A 23,620-nucleotide genomic window follows, 5' to 3' on the forward strand; every position below is an offset into this window, starting at 1 on the left:
TAGTATTGAAAATGCTGTAAAACAAAGCCCAGAACAAGCTTGAATGCTACTAATGCAACTCAGTGTTTCAAAGCAGCCTTACTGCCTGTAAATCACAAGCAGAACAGACATTGAGACAACAGTCTGCTTACCTTTTCTGATACAGAAGAAAGTTAAGCTTACTCTTTTGCTTATTCATTTGTAGAAACAGCTATAGGTTTTAATTTTTCCTTCAGGGTTAATGGCTGAGAGTTAATGCACATCCCTAAAAAACTCCATCAGGTTGGTTGAGATGTGTCTGAACAGTTGGCATCAAGACATATTCAGATAAGAATCTGTATCTACTACATCATACTAGTAAAAGTTAATGTTGATCAGAACAAGGGCAAATATTGGCAGGGCTTTGATACTTGGAGAACAAAGATGTGTGTTGACATTAAATAACGAGACAAGTAACATGAAGGTTTTTTTCCATTATGGTTTAAAACCAAATTAAGGCATGTTAAGATCGAAGTTGTGTTCTGTTCTCTGGCATTCAAATGTAGGTCTGGTCTTGAAAATTTGGTGAAAAGGTTGGCTTCAGAATTTGTGTAAACCAATTTCTGAATGAAATGGAATGGAGTCTTATGAGGTATTGCTATAGCATAAAAATGGTTGAACTGTGTCATCTCTGAAATCCTCTTGCCCAATGCTGTTTGATTGCAGGGCAGCTGTCTCTTGCATCTGGGCAATGGTGTGAATTTAATGGATCCAAGCTTCCAGCAAAAACTGGAGGGTGAGAAGGAACTACTCCGCCGTGCTATACAGAAAGAACTGAAGATTAAAGAGGGAGCAGAAAACCTGCGCAAAGCGACAACAGACAGAAAGAATCTTGTTCATATAGAGCATGTGCTAAAATCTTCCAACCGAAAACTGGAGCAACTGCATTGGGAACTTCAGGAGCTTAATGCAAGGATTGTGATAACAGACAAAGAGGAGCGTAAGACAGGTAGGTCTTGGGTCATGATTGACAGGAAAATTGTGTTATGATGCTTCAATATTTATATATATTGAATTGATATATTTTTCCGTTGAGGGCTCACAAGTAGTGGGAGTTTCTCCTGTTGGTATTTAGCTGATGAAGTGATCTGTGCAGTAAAAAGTTGACCTGGGGCAATAAAGATGAAAGGAGGCAACATGAGAGATCAGTGTGGAGAGAAGACCAGCTGAGAGTGCTGGGCAAGGACAATATTCAGGAGCAGGAATAGGTGGAAGTGATTTGAATAGTTTCTGGGCAGTTGAACATCCAAGTAATTGTACAGGATGAATTAATATAAAATTGGCAGAGTGCTTGTTAGGATGGGTTTACTGACAAACTAAGAAATATATATGGATATGAGCTTGAACTTCATTTGAAAGTGTTTTGCAGTCAGTTTTGTAGTCAAGACCTTTTTGTGCCTTACTTTATAGCGTAATCTTCTTTTATAGAGTCACTCATCTATAACCCAGTGCAATGACACAAGAAAAAATGAATAATGGTATTGATTGTACTGTTTGTACAGATGGATCTGTATCTCCAGATCCTTGTCTCTGGGAAAGAAACCCGGACCCCATGGCAAGGAAGGTTGAAGCTCTGAAAAAGCAGCTGCATGTTGAAATGAAAGTGAAACAAGGAGCTGAGAACATGATCCAAATGTATGCAACATCCAAGGTAAGCAGGAGTAAGCAACCATTTGGGAACATGGATTCCTGGATCAAAATGTGTATTTAAAGTCCGTACACAAAAACTCTCTCTGGTAGTTGGTGTGTGAAAGAACTTAATTTGCAAAGTTTGCTTGACTGAATCCTAGCTCTGCATTTTGGTGCTCAGCATAGTGCCAACATGTCATGTTACTGCAGAGGACAACCAATACTGTGATTGTGCATTAGACTTACTGCAACATGTTACGGATTTCAGGAATTTAGCAAGAATTAAGGAAGAGTTGGATGGCACATGTTTCATTTGCCAAAAGCTTAAGCCAATCTATAATTACTGGATGTTAGGAAAAGGCTTTTCTGAAAGTGTAGTTTTTTCCACTTCGGCCCATGATGTGGTTGCCTGTGCCTTTTTCTGAAGCATCTGGTGGTGATCACTGTTAGAGGGGAATTATTAGACTGCACAGACAGGCATAGTCTGGCAGTTTTGATCCTTTTGGCAATTCTTAGGCAGCAGATGCTGATTATTCTTCTGCTCTTGAATGTTGCTTAGTGGTATTAATGATAGAGTTGGAAATAATTTTTTTTTAACTTAGCCATGTAAATCCTTCTGCAGTCTCAGTGGAAAGTGCTAGATGCCTAGAGAGTAGCTTGTGTTGTCATTCTCGAACAGATGAACGGCCCTTTGGAAAGACCTACTTGTACCAGCTACAGACTCCACATTGCTTCTTCAGTCTAGGTGCTTAGCTGGCGGAATGACAACATCGAGGTGTTAATGCATCTAACTTCAATGCTCATAGTGACTCTAGATTAGAGGCAGATTTGAGCCAGAGAGAAGTATCTCATAGGACGTGGTAGAAGTTCTATCTCTAGAAAGAGATAGCACTCTTTCCAAGACAGGGAAGATAGTAAGGGTGGTATAAGAGGTACATTCAGTCACTAACTTGAGCAAAGAAAGTTAAAAAAGCATTGGTATTGTACGCTGAGTTGGTGTGATGTTTTGATATCAGTAGGTTGTTTAGGATAGAACACAGAATGTAGTATCTCTTTATGTGAGGAAAATATTTCAGAGGTTTACTGGTTTCATATTTATCCCACTTTTTGAGTTTGGCATAATAGCATTTAGAAGTCAAAGGATAATGAAAAAAAAAATCCAAGCTTATTATGAAGCTTAATTCATCAAGACCAGCAGTGTAGAGGGTTGTGATATTTTTAGTTGGTCAAAACCTCTGCTCACAAAACACTGTAAGCAGAGTTAACCAGTGAACCACAAGTCTCAGTGACTGCAAGGTTAGGTATTAACTGGACATGTCCTTGACCTGTCCTTTCCCTCTACAAATGGAGATAGTGATCTTAAAGTCCTTGATCCTTAGCAGTGTCTCCTTTACATAACTGCTTATGTATGCCATTTCAGAATCATTCATTTATGACTCTTCTTGCAGGTACTACCTCATCCTCATATGTGAACACATCATTGTAATCCATTTTTAATGAGCATGGTTCTCTCTCTGCGTATGCTTGCTTTTTGGCAGGAGCGGAAGCTCCTGGCTACAGCTCAGCAGATGCTCCAGGACAGCAAGACAAAGATTGAAATAATCCGCATGCACATTGTGAAAGTATCTCAGTCAGCCGGAGGGATGGAAGATGCAGTGGATCCAGCAGGTAGGGTGTTTTAAGTAACTCATACAGCCCAGAACGGATGTGGCCAAAGCCCTAAGACCCACAATACTCAGTTTTCATTCTTACCATATTTTATCTCCCAAATGGCCAGTGAGGTTGGGGACTACCATCAGTCCTTTGGAGCTGCGTATTGAGGAGCTGAGGCATCACCTGCGCATTGAAGCCGCTGTAGCTGAGGGGGCAAAAAATGTGCTGAAGATCCTAGGAGGGAGTCGAGTACAGGACCGCAAGTTTTTGGCTGAGGTAAGCACATATTCAGGACTTCCTGAGAGGGTGGTTTCATTCCTCAACATTAGTGATTTAGCATGAATGACTAGAGTTAACCAAGAGTTATTAATTTGGGAAGTTCCTATGTCTCTGTGAGGACAGACTGATTGGGATCACTTTCCCTTCTAGGGCAACGTTCCTTGCTTCAGTGAAATTTCTCAGGAATTTCAGAAGTGACACTGATGGGGTGGTTAGGATCTGTGGGACAATATTTCATCTTGTTCTTTTATTAGGAAGATGTTATCTGGCCTTTTTTTGAAGCTTACTGTAGCAGTTCATAAAGGATTAATAGTACCTGGACTGGGGTTGTACACTGAAAATTTCTGCCTGCTTTCTGTTCTACTTCATATTGCCAGGCTCAGGGTCGTTTGCAAGAGTCCTCTCAGAAGATTGACCTGCTGCGCTTGTCCTTGGAACATCAGCTTAATGAGCTTTCTCCTGATCACCCAAAAAGAGCACTCATCAAGCAGGAACTAGTAAATACTTCCTCCCTGGGAGCTCAGCATGGCAGCATCCAACCCACTTCAGTCATCAAACCTACAGCCCTTACAGGTACATACATGCATGGCATGTCGTTGTGAGGAGAACAGAGAGAAAAATTAGTTGCATTTCTTTTCATTGTTGTAATGCCTCTTGTCATATGGACATTTGATTTTTCTAGGAACTGGACTTATGTCTTCTAGGCCAGACAGAGCTTTCTGGTCATATGGATTTGCAGTCTATTAATCTGGAGTAGATTTGAGCTATTAACCATGAGTCTGAGAAATTCTTGGACTCCTGTGAGGACAGGCTGACAAGAATCACTTTATCTTTTACACAATAATATTCTTTACTCTCCCAAAATTCCTTAGGAACATTGGAAGTGAGACTGATGGGATGTCAGGATCTGTTAGAAAATGTTCCAGGACGTTCCCGAATGACTAGTTCTTCTCCCGTCTGTGGCAGCCCAAGTGATTTGAGGTCCATTTCCCGAACACGAGTTGGCCTGGGTATCCATGGCCGTAGTGTTGCAGGAAAGTACCTGCGGAATGAAGAGCCATGTAGTGAGTATGGGGTTCCCTGCTGAATTGTGAGTGGCATATGGGAGTGTGGGGCTTCTTGTCTGGGTACCAGGTTAGCCTGGTATGAGTGCAATTATAAGAAACCTGGCTTCTGCAAAACTAAGAGAGAGAATGAATTGCGTTATACCCGGTCCTCCTAATATTCTTCTGGAAATTACATTTAATTGGGATATTCACCTTCAGCATGAGAGTGGTTTTTTCTGTGGTATAAGATTATAATCCATGTTTTCTCCTTTGCCCAGATGAGGTCCTTGCTGTGCTAAAAGTGGACAATAAAGTGGTTGGCCAAACAAACTGGGGACCAGTTAATAACCAGGCATGGGACCAGAGCTTTGTCACTGAGCTGGACCGGGTAAGTCTGCCCTGGATTCTGTGTGTTGTATTTGTTTTTCCTTTTCACCTTACCCAGTTTGCTTGTTTAGCTGCCATTCCATTTGATTCAGCTCTGTATTGCTGCTGTCCCCATGTCCTTTTATGTGCCAGTTATCTTAGTCTTCCCCTGAAGGCAGTGCAGCTCTGGCAGAGATTCAGCCTGAACAGCATCTGTTGTCCTTCTCTCTTTATCTGAGCAGTTTTATTTCATCTTACCAGCAAAGTGGCGCTCTCAGGGATTTCTGAAATGAGGAGCCAAGACAGCCATCTTCAAGAGGGTCTGTAGCTAAGAAGAACTGAAAACATCAGAGAAAGCAGGGAACAGAAGGATTAAAGAAATTTCTTATGCATACTGTTTAGTTTACTGATTTTTTTACAACAGGGTGTGTGTGCCATTTCCAGAGCGTGGGGCAGTATGTAACTCTTCTGCTTTTTTTTTTTTTCCTCCCCCCTCACCCATCCCACCAGTCTCGTGAGCTAGAAATTGCAATTTATTGGAGAGACTGGAGAGAACTCTGTGCAGTGAAGTTTTTACGTTTGGATGATTTCCTTGATAACGAACGTCATGGGATGTGCCTCTCACTTGAACCCCAAGGAATGCTTTTTGCAGAGGTATAAATGCCAGCTTTGTTTCTTTTTCAGAGAACTCTGTCTGTTTAGGGTGCCTGCCCTGAAAGCAATTGTTCAACCCAGGATAGAAGGAACGGAAGGAGCAATAATCTAGAAGGGTAGAATGACACCTGAAGTCCTTTTGCATCAGTATCACATATAGGAATAAGGAACAACATGATATAATAGATGTATACATGCCATAGCCTGGAGTGAGTCTTCAGCTGCTCCACTGTAATTATATGTGTGTGTGCTGTGAAATCCATTGGTTTTTATTTGCTTTCATTATGAGTCATTGCTGACACTTTTAATTAAACATATGGCTTAATGGTCAGAATTGAATCACAGAGGCTGTAGAATCAGAGATCCAAATTCCCTCTGGGTATGCTTATTTTATCATCTTTCTGAGACTAATAATATTTTGAAGTACATCAATGAAGAGATCATCCAGATAATCCCTTAAAAGCTGCAGTACTTTCTTCCTTGTTTTGTGATGAAAATTCCTGTGGTTATCTTTCCAAAAGCAGGATTTTGACCTCATGTACCAAAATTTGCCTCCTCTCCCCCGCTTCTTGTTTTTTTGTGGTTTTGTTTTGTGGGGGTGGTTTTTGGTTCTTTGGTTTTTACTTCTGTGCCGCAGACTACTACTTTTTTACTCTACAAATGGCCGTGTTCTTTGTGCATGGCTTTACAAATTAGATTAATTTTGAGATATGAATTGGTCTTAGTTCTGGGGGGGTTTCTGCATTTCCAGTAGCAGAAAATTCCAGTGTCTAAAACCACAATTGAAGTAACAAACATTTAGAGGGTGTAGCTAGAATAATATAGTTTGGAGTCTATGGGGGTGAGTGACTCCTAACTTACCAAACAGATATGAATGGAGAATTTTATGAGAGAGCAGGCATATGCAAAAGTTTGTGTTCACAATGTAAATGAAGAATCCTGACAAATCCCCTTTGCTTCTCTGACAGGTGATGTTCTGTAATCCTGTCATTGAGAGAAAGCCAAAACTGCAGCGACAGAAACGCATTTTCCCCAAACAGAAAGGTAAGCTGCTGGAGAACAGACTGCCTACTATCTAGGGAGTGTAGGTGAGGTCAGGGGTTTGCACAAGCAGGTTGGCATGCACTCCTATCCCATTAAATTTGTGAGACATTAAAATGCTTGCTAATTACTGTGTGTAAATAGGTGGGCTTTATTAGAACATGAAAATGTGTTCAGTCACAAAAAGTGCAGGCAGCATGGTGTGTAATGTCATATTGTTGTAGTTTTTCTATTCACAATTAACATTGTTAGGAAGATATAAATACAGATTATTTAACAGACTTCTTAGTAAGATCCAGGACTCAAGCTGTACTAATTTAACCAGCAATGCTGTGCTGATGAACAGATAGTTGAAACATTTTCTGGAAAACTCAATTACAGAAGACTGTAGCATAAACAGACTACTTACTGTCTGTCAAGTCTTTAGAGCTGGCACCTCGTATTATTAGTCTAGGGACTGGAATAGCCTGCATACTTTACTTTTTGTCTGCAAATTCTTTCTTGTGAAGCTGAATAATGTAAGACTTTATATACTGAGAACTTCTGGTAGTGGGGATAAATGAGATTTTATATTCTTCAGGAAGTAGTAAAAATAATGAAAACATCCCAAATATTTTACTCTTTTTAAGACATTTTCAGAAACTTTCTGTTAACAGAATGCATGATTAAAATGCAGTGTTGAAATAGAAGAAAATCTGACTTAAAATAAATTTTTAATATTTTATGCAATTTCTACTTGAGGATTGTTATGGTATTATATGGAGCTGAACTTAGGTGAAATAGTAGATCTGTTTCATCAACATCATTATCAAACTTTCTTCCCTGGGAAAAAAAAGACCATTCTCCCTAGGGTGGGCTATCTTTTTGAGTAACCCACAGATGTCTGGGTGAAAACAATAATTTAACAGTACGTGAGATTATAATTTGTGCATTGTAATCTCACTGGTGTTTTGACTCTGACTCCTCCAGGGAAGGAATTTCTCCGAGCTCCTCAAATGAACATAAATGTTGCTGCTTGGGGTCGCCTGATGATGAGTTTCCTCCCTCCGTGTAGTTCCATGAGCACTCTGAGTCCCCCACTTCATGATCCCATTCACACAGACTTCTCTCCAGCTCCCTCACAAAGTCATGTTGATTCAATGTCCAAACTGAGTAGGTAAGTCATGTTCTGAGTGTTGCTGGATGACACTCTCGAATAGGTGCAGGATAGATCTTAAAATTCTGTTGCACCTTACTAAGGTGAAGGAAGACACTGATGTGAAAATTGTTTCTGTGGAACTTAATTCAGGACTTTAAGAAAACCCAGTGATGCCTGAAACAATGTGGTTTTAGTGGGGTGTTCAATATGCTCTGATTTATTGTTAGCAGTTGGGCCAATTTCCAGAATTGCTGTCCTAACAAGCAGTGTGTTCCAGAGTCAGGGGAACTTCAGCAGCTTGCTTTTCCTCTGCAGTAAGAACTGTGGGCATAAAAGTGATGATAAGTAAACACTGTGATACAAAAAAAACCCAAACCAAAAGCAGATTTTCAAAAGTTAGATTATATACACACAAAAAATGTACTGGTTCTGCATTGCAAAGGAAAGAAAATTTCACTTGTTAAATGTCTTCACCAGTATAGTAACTGAACTCTGTACAAGGTTACATTGGGATTGTTGTGGTAGAAGTGCACTCTTCTTTCATGAGGTTACATGTACCCCAACCACTAGCATAATGTAGCACTCAGAAGGTATGTAACTAAGCTTTTAAATATGCTGTAGAAGAAAATTCTCTAACTAATAATTTTTTTAAATTGTTGGAATAAATTTTTAGAGAATTAGTCATTCTCTGAGACTCTTCCCACTTATTCACAAGATCTAGAAAAGAAAGAAAAAAAATTGTCAACTATTGTGTTGCTATTAAAATCAAGACTTCCTTTAAATTCTTGATCATAATGACCTATTTCTACACCACCTATGTTTCATTAATTTTATAACATCAGAGAGCTAATGTTGAAACGTGACTCTAACCATCAACAACTTAATAGCTCATTTTCTTTTCATTCATTTAGGAGACCATATGTCTTGTTGATACTTCACAGTCTTGTGTGTGAATCAGGGAGTCCTGTTGTCCAGTGTATTGGACTGAACTAAACTTTGTTTGTATAGCAAAGGTGATGCAAGGTGTCTGTGTACAATGTTCTGCCCTAAGGCAATCTCCTTCAATTTTGTCTTACAAATGCAGTGACTTTCCTGTGGCTAAGCTTACATTTGCTGATGAAGCACCACCCAAGCCTCCACGCCTTTTTATGATGGCCAACTCCAAAGAATCAACACAGTCTCCTGCAGATTCTCCGGTAATCATCTGGGCTAATAGGGCAATTTTTCTTTGTTGGTTGGTATTCTTTCAAGGCACAGTTCTTCTTAATTGTTTATTACTGGAGAAATTAACTTTAGGCAGGCAGCTCCTCATTAGCTGGCTGATCTCCAGGGATTCAGAATCCAGTGAGCTATTTTGGCATGGAGTCTTCACAAAAGTATTGCAACTTTCTTTCCTTCCTTTCCCTCTTCCTTTCCCTCTTCCTTTCCCTCTTCCTTTCCCTCTTCCTTTCCCTCTTCCTTTCCCTCTTCCTTTCCCTCTTCCTTTCCCTCTTCCTTTCCCTCTTCCTTTCCTTTTTTTTTTTTTATTTTTAAATTATAAGTTGCTTTTCTTGGAGAAGCAAAATGAGAGGTAGGTCAGCTTTGAGAGGTCAGGGCAAGATGTCGGCACAGAGAAGGCAGGGAAGGAAGGTGGACAGGCTTTGCTATTTGTCATTAAAGAAACTGGGCAAACCCAAGAAGAGCCCTACTTTTCTGACAGAAAGGAGCAGGAAAATTGTTTTCAGTAGTATAATGGTTAATGACCTGTGTTCTACTGCATCTTACCCTTTCTCATTTGGCTTTGGTGATAGAGGGAACTGCATTCTTTGATCATTGTGACTCTTTCTGGGACATGAGATGCCTTTTTTCTAGAAAGGAAATGTTTTATCTTAGACTTTTAAAATAAATGTTTGTAAAGGTTTTGGCCCTATAAAAAAAATATTGTACATGGGAATTAGTTTTGTGTGATCATAGACAATCTCTTTTCATGCTGTTTCCCTTGAAGCAGAGGCAATGACCAACTGCAAGAACTTGTCTGTGGTTATGCTGGATCATGACAGAGGAGAAAATTTGGATGTGGGTGTTCAGGTCTGACTTGGTGATTCCGGAGGATGACACACTGTAATTTTCTTTCTGTTCCTAGTGTCTGAAGAGGCTGCATGTTGAGAAGTCTTGTGGCTCTGCTCTAACAGAATTTCCAATCCCGGCATCTCCAAGGTAATTATGGACAGCATGGGTTGTCTTGGGTTATAGATTAAAGATGCACTAGGATGATATTTTTGAGCATGCAGTCTAAAATTCTTCTCAAGGTATTCTTTTGTTTCTTAGCAGCAGACTCTTAGTGCTGAGTGTAGACAATACCATGAGAAGTCTGCTCTGAACTTTATTTGTCCAAATGTCTGCTGCGCCTTATCTGCTTATTAACCCCAATACTTAGCCTATTGATAGACTGTACACTACAATGTAATAGATGACTTGAGTGGAAGGTAGTCACTTAACTGTCTTCAAGTGCTTCCTTGTGTTTGAAGTTTTATGGTGTAGCATATTTAGACATGTCTGCATTCTAAGTAATACATTTCAGAAACACTTTTGACATCCCTCACAGTCTTCTGGTTTCTATTGATATACAAGATACATTGTCTTTCACTATGTAGGGAGGCATAAAACAGTAAAGTTGTTTGTAGTCTCTGGCAGTTATATACACACAATTTGTATGTAGCAAGGATACACAGTAGTAAATATACCAAAAACAGGACAAGTAACAAAAATTATATTGTTTAATAAATAATGACCAAAAAAAGCACAAATAGCAAAATCTATCTAGCTGATTTTGCAGTTCAGATCATAGAATTATGTTCGTAACTTCATCATGACTTTTGAGGGGTCCCATCTTCAAAACCATGTAGTCAGGATGCAGTCAGGCACCTGCTCTACCTTCTCTCTGAGAAGGCAGATGGAACATTTGCTGTTTTTTAAAGATTATCCTGGACTAAAGCTTTTAGGGTGTGGGTTGTTTTTTGTGTTTTTGTTTTGTTTTTTGGGGTTTTTTTAATTCTTTCCAAGTAACTCTGCAGCCTGAGTTTCCTTGGTAACACCTTGTGGCTGACATAATGTTCCATGGCACATCTTTATTCAGCTACTTTTTTTCCAGCAACATCTTATGTCTTCTGTCTCACCATGTTTCACTTCCAATTCCTGTTTAGGAAGTTCTTTTCTCCATATGCCCTTGTCCTACTAGCACTTGATACACATGTTCGTGTCTGATTGACACAATTGCTGTTGAGCCTGCTGAAAGGAATGTAGGCAAAATTTAATTTTACCCCAAGGATGGGGGTCAGAGGGAACTAATCCTGTTATGGGAAGTAACAGAGAGAGCAAGCCTTGGACAGTCAGAATTGTTGCTCCTGTTGCCAGTACAGATGAAAGCAGACTGCTGCCACTGGGAGTGGTTTCCTCACCTTACAGTTACCTGCTCCTTTCTACAGTGGCGGAACAGCAGCAGCAAGCCTAACTTTTCAGGATTTCAGCCTAGGAGAGGAGTGATTGACACAGCTGTTTGCTTTCCCTTTTGCTCTACAGAGCTTCTTCCCCTAACATAAATACACACTCCTTTATTATCTGTTTATGCATCTTTTGGGTATTGTCTCAGCAATTCTTCTTTCTTTGTCTGCAGGAAAAAGACAGTTCAGCTTGAGGATTTTCACTGCATTGCCATGCTGGGCCGTGGCCACTTTGGGAAGGTAGTGTACAAGTGTGCACTTTGTGGAGGAGGGCAGTAGGGCTGTGGTTGTGAAGATGGCCCTCTGCCTTGGAGTCGGAATAGAAACCTTACAGTACAGAAGAGATTTGTTGCAATGCAGACGTACAAAACAAACCCAACCACACAAGCAGTTGACAACTCCTGTTAACAGTCAAAAGTCCTGAAGATTTGTGGCTTCAAAGCCTGGAGGAAAACATCCAGGGAGTGCTAAGTCATTTCATAAAGCACATCATTACCGTTCCTTTCATTATCATTGTGATCACTAGTGGAATAGCTGCATTCCCAAAAACTGTGCATATAGTCGCTTGCTGTGAGAGCTCTGAGATGCTCATAAAGCACTCGGCCAGCTGCGATACTACTGTTTGTGAAAAGAATATAGCTTACACTGACATCCTTCTGGACTGCTGCAGTGCAAGGAGCAGAAAAAAAGTACTCCCATTACCGGTGTTACTTGAGCTTGGTTTTGAGAATGACTGTCTGGAGTGGATGGAAATAGCTTGTGTCAATGAGAGTCAAAGTAATCCAATAAGGAAATAATAGATTTGTTTGAAGTACAGCTTTTCTGTTGTCTTTCAGGTACTGCTGGCCCAATACAAGGCAACTGGGAAGCTGTATGCTATCAAAGCCTTGAAGAAAAAGGATATTATTAGGAGAGATGAAATTGATAGGTGAGCTTTCTTTAGAGATGGTACTATTGCCAGAGGCTACATTAACACACCTGTAATCAAATGCTAGTAAATATGATGTGTACTAGTCGTGGTACTATTAAGGTTAAATGCGACTTTAAGGCTTGGGTAACTAAAATCCAGGAATAAGGAAACTTGTAACAGCACTGCTTCTGGTGGAATAACACCTGAAGAACATTCTAAAACTCAAGGTTTGGAAACATGTAAGATAAATATTGTATTAGCTCTCACTTTTTATTTCTTTGACTTAAGATGTAAAGATTTTTCTTCTTACATCCTGTCTTTCTCAAGACAGGCTTTTCTGCCAAGTTTTAACATTGATGTTTTTGTTCTTTGAATCCTGGCAGCTTGAACTGTGAGAAGCGAATATTTGAAGTGGTCAATTCTTCTGATCATCCATTCCTTGTGAACATGTTTGCATGTTTCCAAACACCTCATCATGCTTGTTTTGTGATGGAATATACTCCAGGTGGTGATCTTATGATGCGCATACATGAAGATGTCTTTTCGGAGCATATGGCACAGTGAGTTGGAATTAGTCTAGTTTCCAGCCACTATACATTTTAACTTGATTCTCATATATATTTCCTGATAACTATTTCTCTCTTTTAGGTTTTATACAGCCTGCGTAGTCTTGGGGCTCCAGTTCTTGCATGAGAAGAAAATTGTTTATAGGTAATGCAGCAAAGAATCAAGTATAAGACAGTTCAGCAACTTGAAAGTTTATTTTTCTTGTAGCTGTATGTCTGGAGCTCACTATCTTGCTGGGGTTTCTAATCCTTCTGTCTGTTTTTATTTTCCCCATAGTCTGTTGCTATCAGCATGTTCTTCATGCTTACAGTAAAGAAAGTCACCTAGAAGCTATTCATCTGACATGTTGCAGGTGATTAATTGCCTGTGACATGTCAATACATGCTGGGGGGCACCTGTAAGACACTGCTTTCTTTTTTTACTGTGATAGTCAAATAATTTGTCATGCTGTTGTGGGATGCTCTTTTCCAGATGAATAAGCCCCACCCAGCTCTAAGCTGCTTTGTGAGCCTTTCATGAAGAGGAAAATATAAATAAATTAAGGGGAAGCTTCCAAATAATACATTATTTAAACCAAATGTAGACTTTATTCAATTTAGATTTTATTTTCTTTATTAACATCTAGTTTCTGCCTCTTGCAAAAAAAGATGTTGAATGGCAATTCTCAGACCTCATCCACCATTTTCTTTCCTCTTCTTTGCCTGCAGGGACCTGAAATTGGATAATTTGCTTTTAGATGCTGAAGGATTTGTGAAGATCGCAGATTTTGGTTTGTGTAAGGAAGGTGAGTGACTTTGAGGAAGTCACTTATCAAAACTGAACCATCAGAACCAGTTTAGGATTTGGGCTTTAGTAATGAGTTCACAAATACAGTTACTGAAGTGGCTGTGTGTAACTTGTATTCAGCGCCATCTTAAAAATAAGACCCACCAAAAACAAAACCAAAAAACCAAAACAAACCAAACAAAAACCCCTCACCTGTCTGGCCATGATGAACTTGGAAACAGTACTTTGTCCTTTAATCTTCAGGAAACTTATGAAGGAGTTTACAATGTGCTTGTTTGCTCAAAGGAGCCAGAATATAGGGTACTACAAAATGCATACCTGAGTAAATATGCAATGGAATTTGCAGGAAGTTTCTTTGGCTTTGCTGTTTATTTAAACATTGTCTATACATTTCTTGTTTGGAGGTTTTAGGGGCCTTAGGTTTCATACTTCCTTATTGGCACTTACAAGCATTTTATGAGAGCCCTTGCCCAGTTAAAATTAGATGATCACACGATAATCTATGGCTTTTAGAAGGTGAGACCGCATGTGATCCATTTAGTAGTGTGTGCTGAATTTTACAGAAGTGTTCTTTTCCTACAGGAATAGGTTTTGGAGATCGCACAAACACCTTCTGTGGCACCCCTGAATTTCTGGCTCCAGAAGTCCTGACGGACATCTCATACACTCGGGCAGTGGACTGGTGGGGATTGGGTGTACTCATTTATGAGATGCTTGTTGGTGAGGTGAGGCCACCTTTCTCTAAGAAGATCTCGCTAAGCAGTCTCGGGGACAGCAGTACCCAACCACCTGAGATAAAATTTTGCTGAATGCAGCCAACTATTTATTAGTACTTATATTACATTCTTCTCATTCATAGTGCTTGCCAAACACTAATTAATCCATACAACTCCCTGCTATTCTCATCCCTATTTAATAGGGAGAAATGGGTGCTATGTGGATTAAATAATAAAATGTTGCAATTGCAGTCACCATTCCCTGGAGATGATGAGGAAGAAGTCTTTGACAGTATTGTCAACGATGAAGTCCGGTATCCACGATTCCTTTCATCTGAGGCACTTTCTATAATCCGTAAGGTAATGGGCTTGATGGGTCTCTGGGAGCCTGAGGAATTTGCATTTACTGTGTAAGTGGATCCAGAGACACTCTATTAGGACTGGATAGCATTTGTGTGTGTAATCTAGAACTGCCTACACAGACTAAGGAAACATTTAAAATTTACACATATTATTTCCTTTCTTCACATAAATGCTATGACTTCTTACTGAGGTCTGTTGCTGCTAACTCTGAAACAGAGAAGTGTTGATTCAAGGGTAGGAATGTCATTCAGTGGAGATGGCTTGATTTTTCAATGTGACCCAGTAGTCACAGGTGCATGATTAAGATGAGATGTTTCATGCAGTTTATAGTGGGTACCTTATTGATGTTGTTTACAAGGAACTATTACTAGCAGATTATGACCTTGCTGCAAAGTGAGAATGAGAAGATACTGAGGGGTCAGTCCATCTCCTTTCTTTTGTTTTCTCTGTCCATCCTTGTTCCAGTTGTTTAATTTTGAACTGATATTTCCTGTAGCTTCTTCGGAAGTGTCCAGAGCGTAGACTGGGAGCAGGGGAAAGAGATGCAGAAGAGATTAAAATCCAGGCCTTTTTCAAGGTAGGAGCTCACTTTAGCCCTCATCCTCATCTCTTGTGTTTGAGCTGAGAGTGATTTGCTTTCTGTTGATATTGAGGCATACTTCCATCAGTTATCAGTGAGATCTTAGTGGTAGCTTCTGTTGCACCTCATTGCTGTATTCAGGACGATATGTTTCAATTAATGTTTGAAATTACATCCCTCAGGTATGTTTTCTGGTATTTGTAAGCTTCCAGAGACAATTTGTTATTTCTGATTGTGCTGCTTTGGTGTACAAATCTATCTACCTTTCAATCCATCAACCAATACCCCTTTTAAAATCAAACTGCAGTAGTCAAAGATGCTATATAGTGATGACAGTGACTTCCAGTCAGTCTATTTGATGGCACCTGCATTTGCAGGATATACCTGAATCCGAAGAGAAACTGAGGTTACAGACACATTTCTTTGGGTTAAGGGTCTATCTCTGTTCCAGGCAAAGGTGTTACCATTCCCCCTTGTCATTACCAGTCTGCCAGAAGTTATTAGCCTTATAGCCCCTGGTTGGCTTTGCACTGGAGTAAGAAAAGAATTTGGATGTCAGCAGAAATTACTGGGAAGTCCACAGATCCACCTGGTTACAGCTGCGCTTTAGTTTTGTCCGTCCTAAATATAGTTTGAGCTGTAGCTTTGTTTCTTGGTGTTCTGAAGAACAGCCTTAGACTGTATGGAATCTCTGTACTGCCCGGCCTGCACCGACTATGCTGTTTGTTTTGGGCCTTTTTTCAATTCTCTGTCTCTGTCTCTCTCTCTTTTTTTTAAACTAGTAGAAATAAGACATGTTGCAAATGATCTGTGAGGCTGCAATCCTCCCTCTTACTCTCACATTTAATAAATAATCTTAATGTCAGTCTGGCCTTTTTGCTTCCTTCTCCTACAGGATATTGATTGGGACGCCTTGTTTGCCAGGACTCTGAAGCCCCCTTTCGTGCCCACTTTAAGAGATCCGACCGACATTAGCAACTTTGATGAAGAGTTTACATCACAAAAGCCAATCCTTACTCCTCCAGAGGAGGTTGCTCTCCTAACTCGTAAGGAGCAGACTGCCTTCAAGGACTTTGACTTTGTCTCCAGACACCTTTTAGATGTTTGATTCCTCTGCTATAAGAAACATGAACAAATTGTTACCACCTAGAGAGAGCGTAGAGAGGACTTGGCACGGGCAATGGAAAAGTCAACAGAATCTGTAGAACTGGTAGTGCCGATGACCCCCGGAAGAGAGTGCCCTGCAAGCTGAGTTAACCTACTGTGGTTTTTTCAGCCTTGTTTCTCAGAGGGATACTGGATGTCAATTATCTTTAAGGAGTAATTAGTGTTTGACTGGATGTATCTTCTGCTGCCATTGAATATAGACAGAAATTTGGAATTTAAGCTGGACTAATTTAATGAAATAAAATAATCTCTGCAACCCAGGCTACTCTGCAAAAAGCCTAAGTAAGTAGCAGGGCTTTTTAAGTTGCATAGTAGCAGAGGGAATGGCCACTTCTCACCTATTTTCTAGAAAAGATATGCAGCATTCCCGCTTTATAACGATTTTATGCCCACTCCTACTCATAATTATGTATGCCAGAGAAGGAATGGATTTTAATACAACCAAGATAATGATGTTTTGGTTTAATAATGATCCAAGTGATATATCTTAAGGAAAAGGACTCTCTTTCTACTTCTTTGAGAGTGCTAAATCTTAGCTATTGTTTTTATTGATATACAAAAGACACAGCTTTGCACATGCTTCTTTTTTTTTTTTTTAAATAAAGATACCTTTTCTTATAATGAAATTTCAGCTTTTCATCTCCTTGGTGTTAGCTGAATGTTTCAGATCAGGGCTAACCATATTCTGCTCAACAGGCAGGATTTTATTTTTCTCTGTAAATGTCAATAGGAATATTTTCTTCCTTCCTTCTCACTCAACTTTTCTGTGCACACATTGCATGATGTCGTCAGCTGTCACATACAAATGATTACAGTCAAGTTGTCTCTCTGCAGATCAATGTGTACATCCTGTATTAATGTTGGAAAATCAGGAAATTAAAGGTGATTTCATTTGCCTGGTAACATATCTTGTAATTATACTTTATAAGATAAATTTTCTTCTCTTAAATTCATAAAGTTAGCTTGTTGGAAGATAAATTTTCTTCTCTTAAATTCATAAAGTTACCTTGTTGGCCAAAGAAAGGAAAGGTTTCTAGAAATGAAGCATCACACTGACAACGACAAATAGCACACAGCTATTACTCTTTCAGTTTGTCTTCAACAGAGGTAGAAGTTGAACTAAGGCAATCATGCTGTATCTGGAGATTACATTTGGGTGCAGCTAGTGAGTTGTCATTATTAAATCCAGGCTGGTCTGTGTGCTTCAGAATTCAGAGAGGTAAGAGCTATGTTTGTGCAAAACAGAAGTAATTCACACTAATCCTAAATTTCCTATTTTCAGAGCCAAGTATAACTGCTTCTGAAAATTCTTGTGTACAAATATCCTTTCAATCTCCTGCTCTGCCTTGCAGTGTAATGGCCCATTTAAAACAGGATACACATTTTCCTCACCCTTGTTTGAACAGTAATGGTTGTCTTGCTGTTGGCTCCTACAGTGCGTTTTGTGACTTTTCTTAAGGTCAGGGCCTCTGTAAAGTGGTAAGTAGCACCGTGGAGTGTTAGCGCAGGTGAACCTAGAACTTGGGCTCAGAGTGAGGCATAAAGGAACAAAAAAGGCATATTTAATCTTTTAATTTATAGTTTATAGTAAAATAAAAGGACTGTAAACTATCCTCCTAGTGCATTTAAAAAAGAATTACCAAACAGAGCAAAACGGTGTGTTTTGAGCGGTAGTACCTGCTGACAAATTTTTGACTGATAGCTGAAGAATCAGAAACTGCTATGTGGCAGATAAGCCATACTTCAGCAGGCACCACACTGACACAAACAAACTGCAGAATCCTTTCTGGCTGGTATACCATTATTATGAAAACAATTCTTAGCTTTCTGATATCCCTCTGATAGGAGTTTCTACCCTGAACAAACCAGACTGGACACAGATTACAAACTCTGGAGTTGGTCAAAAAAGGGATCCTTCTGCTGGTTTTAAGCTGCTTTTGGACTATCGTGCTGCATTAGTGATTACACTGTCCTTTCATGGCTGCTCATCAACTTTAAACCCTGAGTGCATCCTACCATCTTGCCAGATGTGCTTTTGGGCTGATGTTAATTCCTGAGCCAAGGCAATTAAGGCACAAAATAATTTTAACTAAGGTTTTGTCGTGGTGCTGTTTTGGTTTTTTTAAACAGAAAAGGGTCAGGACTAAAATTCGTATCACAGCCTTTTCTGGTTTTAAGGCTAAAATTGGTCACCCCAAACTTCCTTTTAGTTCCTCATGGAAACTTGAAGTATGACCTTTTATTACAATGGAAAACAAGCTTGCTGCTACCCTAGAAAGCTATCAGCACCCCCTCATCTCAATGAAATAAACAGGACCTAGAATCTTTCCTCTTGCATTGAACTTTGTATTCTTTTAGTAAAACTGCATTGAAACTTTGTATTTTTAGTAAAATTTTACTAGTACCTTGAGGTAGTAGTATTACCAACAGTGTTACTTGAGCTAGGCACGAAGTACTGGTTCTCTCCCCACAAGCTACAGGAAAGGCCTGAGCAGGAAGTCACCTGCAGAAATCATTCGGTAGGCAAGTGTTACTTTTATGTCCAAAGAAAAGTGGATGGTATCATTCTCTGCTGACTTCATTCAAAATAGTCTATGAATTGTTAAAACAGTGCCATCAACTTAAAGAAAAAACTGTTAGGAAGCTGTTTGGGGCATCACAAAGTACAGGCTAATTATCTCGTAAGCTGAATTTGGTGCCCTACAGCTCTTTCTCATGCACATTAACACTATTAAGACTCAAATCTTTGTGAAAAGCATGAAGTTTAGGCATGTGGTCAAAATGAAATTTGCTTTTGACTGTCCAAATATTTGCTCAAATATTTCTATTACGTGCCCAACACTACTGACAAAAGGCACTGCGGTTCTCACAGTGAGAACTATGTTGAAGGCAGGCCACAGGAATCGTATTGATGCTGGCTGGTTTTGTCTGTAATAGTTGCGGTTCCCCAGCAGCAAAAGGAGAGGGATACTTTGGGGAAGAGAAGTAAACATGGATGCTCACAGTGTTCTTGCATCTCTTCTGAAGAGATGTAGATGCAGTTAACAAAAGGAGGTAAATTTACAGAGATACCTTTGCCTAGTCCAGAAGCCAGCCCTGCTGGCCTTCCCAGAACCAGTGTCTCCCCTTGAACAGTGTATTCATATATAAAAACCCTGACTGTTCTTGAAATGTAACTTGCAGGATAAACAGGTTGTGGAACATGTTGCACAGTTCATGATGTACTAAAGCTCCACGCAAGGAAACAGCAGCAATTGCATTAGTAAAGCTTTATCCAGCAAGCTGCAGCTGTGTTGGCACCCTACCAAGTAGGTACTACTGTGACTAGACAGGCTCATTGTTCCTGTGAAAGTAGATTTTCTCCCACGTGGTGAGTTGGCATGAACAGAAGAATCTCCACAGGTTGAGGACTACCCCTTGGTCAAAAGGATTCTCCAGCTCAGAGTGTCGCAGGTAGGGGATGCGATGATGTGACATGAATTCCCAGGTGGTGGTGTTGCATGAGATCAGATAGAGGTGTGAAATAAGCAGCAGCAGGACAACCATGGTGAATACGACTATCAGGAGGAAGGACATGAGGAGGAAAATGTTGTGCTGCAGCCAGTCCCAGGACTGTTCGAAGTAGAGGCCTGACCTTCCAGTTAAAAGAGAAGTAAATTAACAGTTAAAGATGTAGAACTAGTTACATAAGCCAAGCAAACTGGATGGCACATTTAAGTTTGATTCATAATTAGTGAGCTTCTGATAATTACATACTACAGAGAGTCAATATACTACCAACTCTTAAGAGACTGCACCATTAGTAACTTAGATTCTAAGAAGTTTAAAAGATGCTGGTTCACCTGACAGCTGCGAGAGACAAACCTCTTCCGTTAACTCCTCTCCCAAACAGGTGTACAGCTGAAAACCCTGTTGGGAGTTTCCAGTACTCAGATTTGTGAACAAGAATTGTATTACAGTAACTGAAGAATAAATAGTTAGCTTTTGTACTGTTATTAATTCTGTTAATTTAAGCTTAAAACAAAGCTGAACAATGAAACCCGAACTATCAGATTCTGCTCAGCTATTCATCATCTACGTTGTTCCTCAGCAGATTAGGGGGCTCAGAAGAGCTGATCTCCGGGACACAAAAGAGGGTGAAGATAACAAAGCCAGTCCAAAGCCGACGCAGTCACTGCTATGTTCTACATCAACCCTTCAGTGGAGCTCTAGGAGCACCAGAACTTTCTGCAGTCTCAGAGGTCGAAGTGTCACCTCCAGGCCTTACCAAGCGATGTGGCCTCCCCACAGCAGAACTACAAGCTGCACGCTCAAGTAGACTATGAAAAGGGGGTGATTCTTCTCTCCTACGCAGTTCTCAATCCAACGACAGTGATGGTCGTAGCGCCGTACACAGTGTTGGCACAGCTGGCAGTGCTTGGCTCGCATTGGTTGCTGCCAAACAGAATCAAACAAAAAAGAAAAAGACACTAGCAATAGTCCACTGCTGTCCAACTCCTTGTTTGGTAGGAGTCCACCATCATGAAAAACTGTTCCCCTCCACAGCAGTACTGTCCCAAAAGCACTCCATTTTGAGATAAGGCACAACATAGAACATTGCCAAGACAACTAAAGGGGATCATGATTCCCCTGGTACAGATCCAAATGAGTGAGATTCAAATCAAATGACTCTCCCACACTACTTCCTTCTATACTTTTTCTTTGTTATCTACCTATTTATAGGAAGCTCAGTGTGCAAAGTGGGGAGATAGAGCCAATCAGTCTATTCAGGAAAGCATGAGCAGAGTATCGAGGTGAAAAACTAGGACCACTGCTACTGAAATAAAGTGGGCAGGGATAGGATGCTTTTATGGAACTGCATAGAGAAGGGAATTGTCTCTACTTCTGTGTGAATCCAAGACTCTTGCACAGGAAAGCAGCTCAAGCACCAGGAATAGAGAAGATGAAAGACCTGGCTGAGAAAAGTAGTGCCTCCTAGGATTTGCTCCTTGAAGTATATAGATGTTTTGCCAGCTATTCCTCTTGCAATAAGCTCACTTCTCCTGGTAGATATTCTTCAGGAATTTATGGAAGCTGGGATAATGCTTGTTTTTATTAAACTGATAAGGATCACTCTAAAAACAGCCTTTCTAGGCTTTAGGCAAACTGTTTTAAGAGCTAATTTAATTGCTCTGATTTTTCCTTCATGCTATCTTTTACAATTCAGTCTAGTGTTCTGTTTTTAGGTCTCCAAACAAGCTCACAATTACCAATAGTTCTTATGTCATGCTCAACTGCCTTTCCCACTCTCCATCAAGGTATCTTCAAAATAACCTTTTTGACAATGCTGCAAGGTCTGGCTGACATGGCAATAAGAACGTAGAATACAATTTTCCCATGGCAAAAGATCCTTGTTTCTATAAGCAGGCAGGGACTTGTTTCAGCCTTCGAAAACTAGCATACCTGCCTATGTCCATCACTACTACATATTTAGCTACACAATTTGTTTGGATCACTTTTCAATTCAGGAGTGTATTGCAATTCAATTTGCTAGTTGTATTTACTTTTTCTGTGAGTTTTTCAGCAGAAGGGTGACCCCTTAACAGAATTAATCAGATGTGCCATGCCTCCAAACCAGCGAGCAGCAGTGATAGAGCAGAAAAACACTGGCAACAGCAGCTGAACAAAGATGCTGCCAAAAAATGTAAGCTTGCAAATCACTCATCTCGTCCTCTTCTGGCGCGTTATGAATGCCTACCTTCACCATGCAGTAACCACAACGCCGCATCTTAATAATACTTGGAAGTTGGGGTATCACCATGCTTTGTTCTTCACTCTTGCCTGCCTACAGAAAAAGAGAAAGAGAGTGACTAAGCAGGTTTTGTGTGCTGCTGTCTGAAGTACAGCAGCTATTATCGCACTTGGCATGACTGAGCTGTCTGGATCCTTTTACTTGACAGTTACACAGTGCTGGCTACCTCTATCATTAGGGGAGTTAAAATAATTCCTTAGAAGTCCTACAGAAGCTGCTGTATAAATACCATGTCATGAAATTCCACTGCAGACACTTAAGGTACATCAAGATTGAACGGGCTACTGTAACCACCAAAAGAACGTTTGCACAGAGGCAGAAGTAATTGTGGACAAGATACCACACGGATCCCAACATTGTGCTTTGGGACAAAAAGAAACACAGTTAGACTTCACTTCCAAAGACAACAATTATGTCTTTTCAGTACAAGCAGTGCTACTTATTCATAACAGCCAGCATTTACATTAATGATGGATGATTAAAACTGATAAGGCTTTTGTCCTACACAACCTCTAAGGGTGTGAACCTGCAGTAAACTACCTCTCAGTTAATGGAACTTTGCATCTCTATTTACTTCACTGTAACTTGTTTGTGTACATGTCCTCTGAGAGGGCAACAAATCTATAAACAGTTCGATAAACAGAGCTGCAGAGAGCGCTTTCTTCCAAGCTTGCCATTCAATTCAGGTTTTTTGCGCTCATACCACTTAGCGGTGGTTATCATAACAAAGGTCATGTATATATTCCATAGGGTACTGCAGCCTCTGATGCAAGAGAGGACTTAGGCTCAAATGGCACAGTGTGCTTACAACAGGAGTGTGGTGTAAGAGACACACTTAAAACCTGTGAACTCTGCTGCAGTTACAGAACGCGAACCGGAGACTCTTAGGCCTGGTCTCCAATGATCTGTGTATGCCTCCTTTATGCCAAGTGCAACAGAAGCTGTTTTAGATTGTTCTTACCTAGCAGAGTGGGAAAAAGAAAATAAGCCTATAGATTTTATAGCCCCAGCACTTTCTTCCATTCACGAAGTGATATACCTTCACTTCTTCTTCAGACTTAACAAAACCCGGATCCATGAGAGACACCTTAAAGTACAGCAGGACAGAGCACAAAACCAGTAAGACGAAGAGGAGTGGCTGCAGCAGCTCTCCGTTCTCCCCTTGCTTCTGCAGATCTGAAAGGCACCCCAAAAAAAGAAAGCAGTAGTTCCTTGGGAAGCGTTTAGAATTTTTCTCTCTGGCCTTAACAAAGGGGTTTCGCACCGACGAGGGAGAAAACGGGGTGAAATCAGGCGGCGAAAGGGCGTGCGGAGGGAACGGGAGAAGCGGTAACGGGAGGGGCTCCGAGCGCGCCGCAGCCCCCCTCTGCCCTCAGGGCACCCCCGGGGGGCCCAGAGGCCGAGGCAGGCCCGAGAACGCCCGTGTTTTCCCCCGCT

The 23,620-nt window shown here is 40.4% G+C and overlaps 2 protein-coding genes across 2 annotated transcripts; one reads left to right on the forward strand and one right to left on the reverse strand.

The window, feature by feature from the left end:
• The first annotated feature begins 723 nt into the window (after positions 1–723).
• Positions 724–16,645, forward strand: LOC104618626 (serine/threonine-protein kinase N2-like). The gene is made up of 22 exons (XM_010284266.1): positions 724–967; positions 1,521–1,669; positions 3,186–3,315; positions 3,425–3,576; positions 3,957–4,152; positions 4,452–4,643; positions 4,904–5,013; positions 5,502–5,645; positions 6,614–6,689; positions 7,656–7,811; positions 8,838–8,847; positions 8,909–9,020; positions 9,947–10,020; positions 11,477–11,543; positions 12,140–12,231; positions 12,597–12,773; positions 12,862–12,924; positions 13,488–13,564; positions 14,149–14,291; positions 14,535–14,642; positions 15,142–15,222; positions 16,121–16,645. The coding sequence occupies exons 1-22, from the start codon at positions 724–726 to the stop codon at positions 16,331–16,333; spliced, it is 2,766 nt and encodes a 921-aa protein (XP_010282568.1). The 3' UTR covers positions 16,334–16,645.
• Positions 16,646–19,657: 3,012 nt separating this feature from the next.
• Positions 19,658–23,359, reverse strand: ZDHHC12 (zinc finger, DHHC-type containing 12; the record flags this gene model as incomplete). The annotated part of the gene is made up of 4 exons (XM_010284267.1): positions 19,658–20,026; positions 20,660–20,826; positions 22,130–22,216; positions 23,223–23,359. Coding segments are annotated over 4 exons (701 nt in total), but the record flags the coding sequence as incomplete, so codon positions are not given.
• Between the last annotated feature and the right edge of the window lie 261 nt (positions 23,360–23,620).

This window comes from Phaethon lepturus, unplaced genomic scaffold (assembly GCF_000687285.1).
Source record: "Phaethon lepturus isolate BGI_N335 unplaced genomic scaffold, ASM68728v1 scaffold37503, whole genome shotgun sequence".
Lineage (NCBI taxonomy): Eukaryota > Metazoa > Chordata > Aves > Phaethontiformes > Phaethontidae > Phaethon > Phaethon lepturus.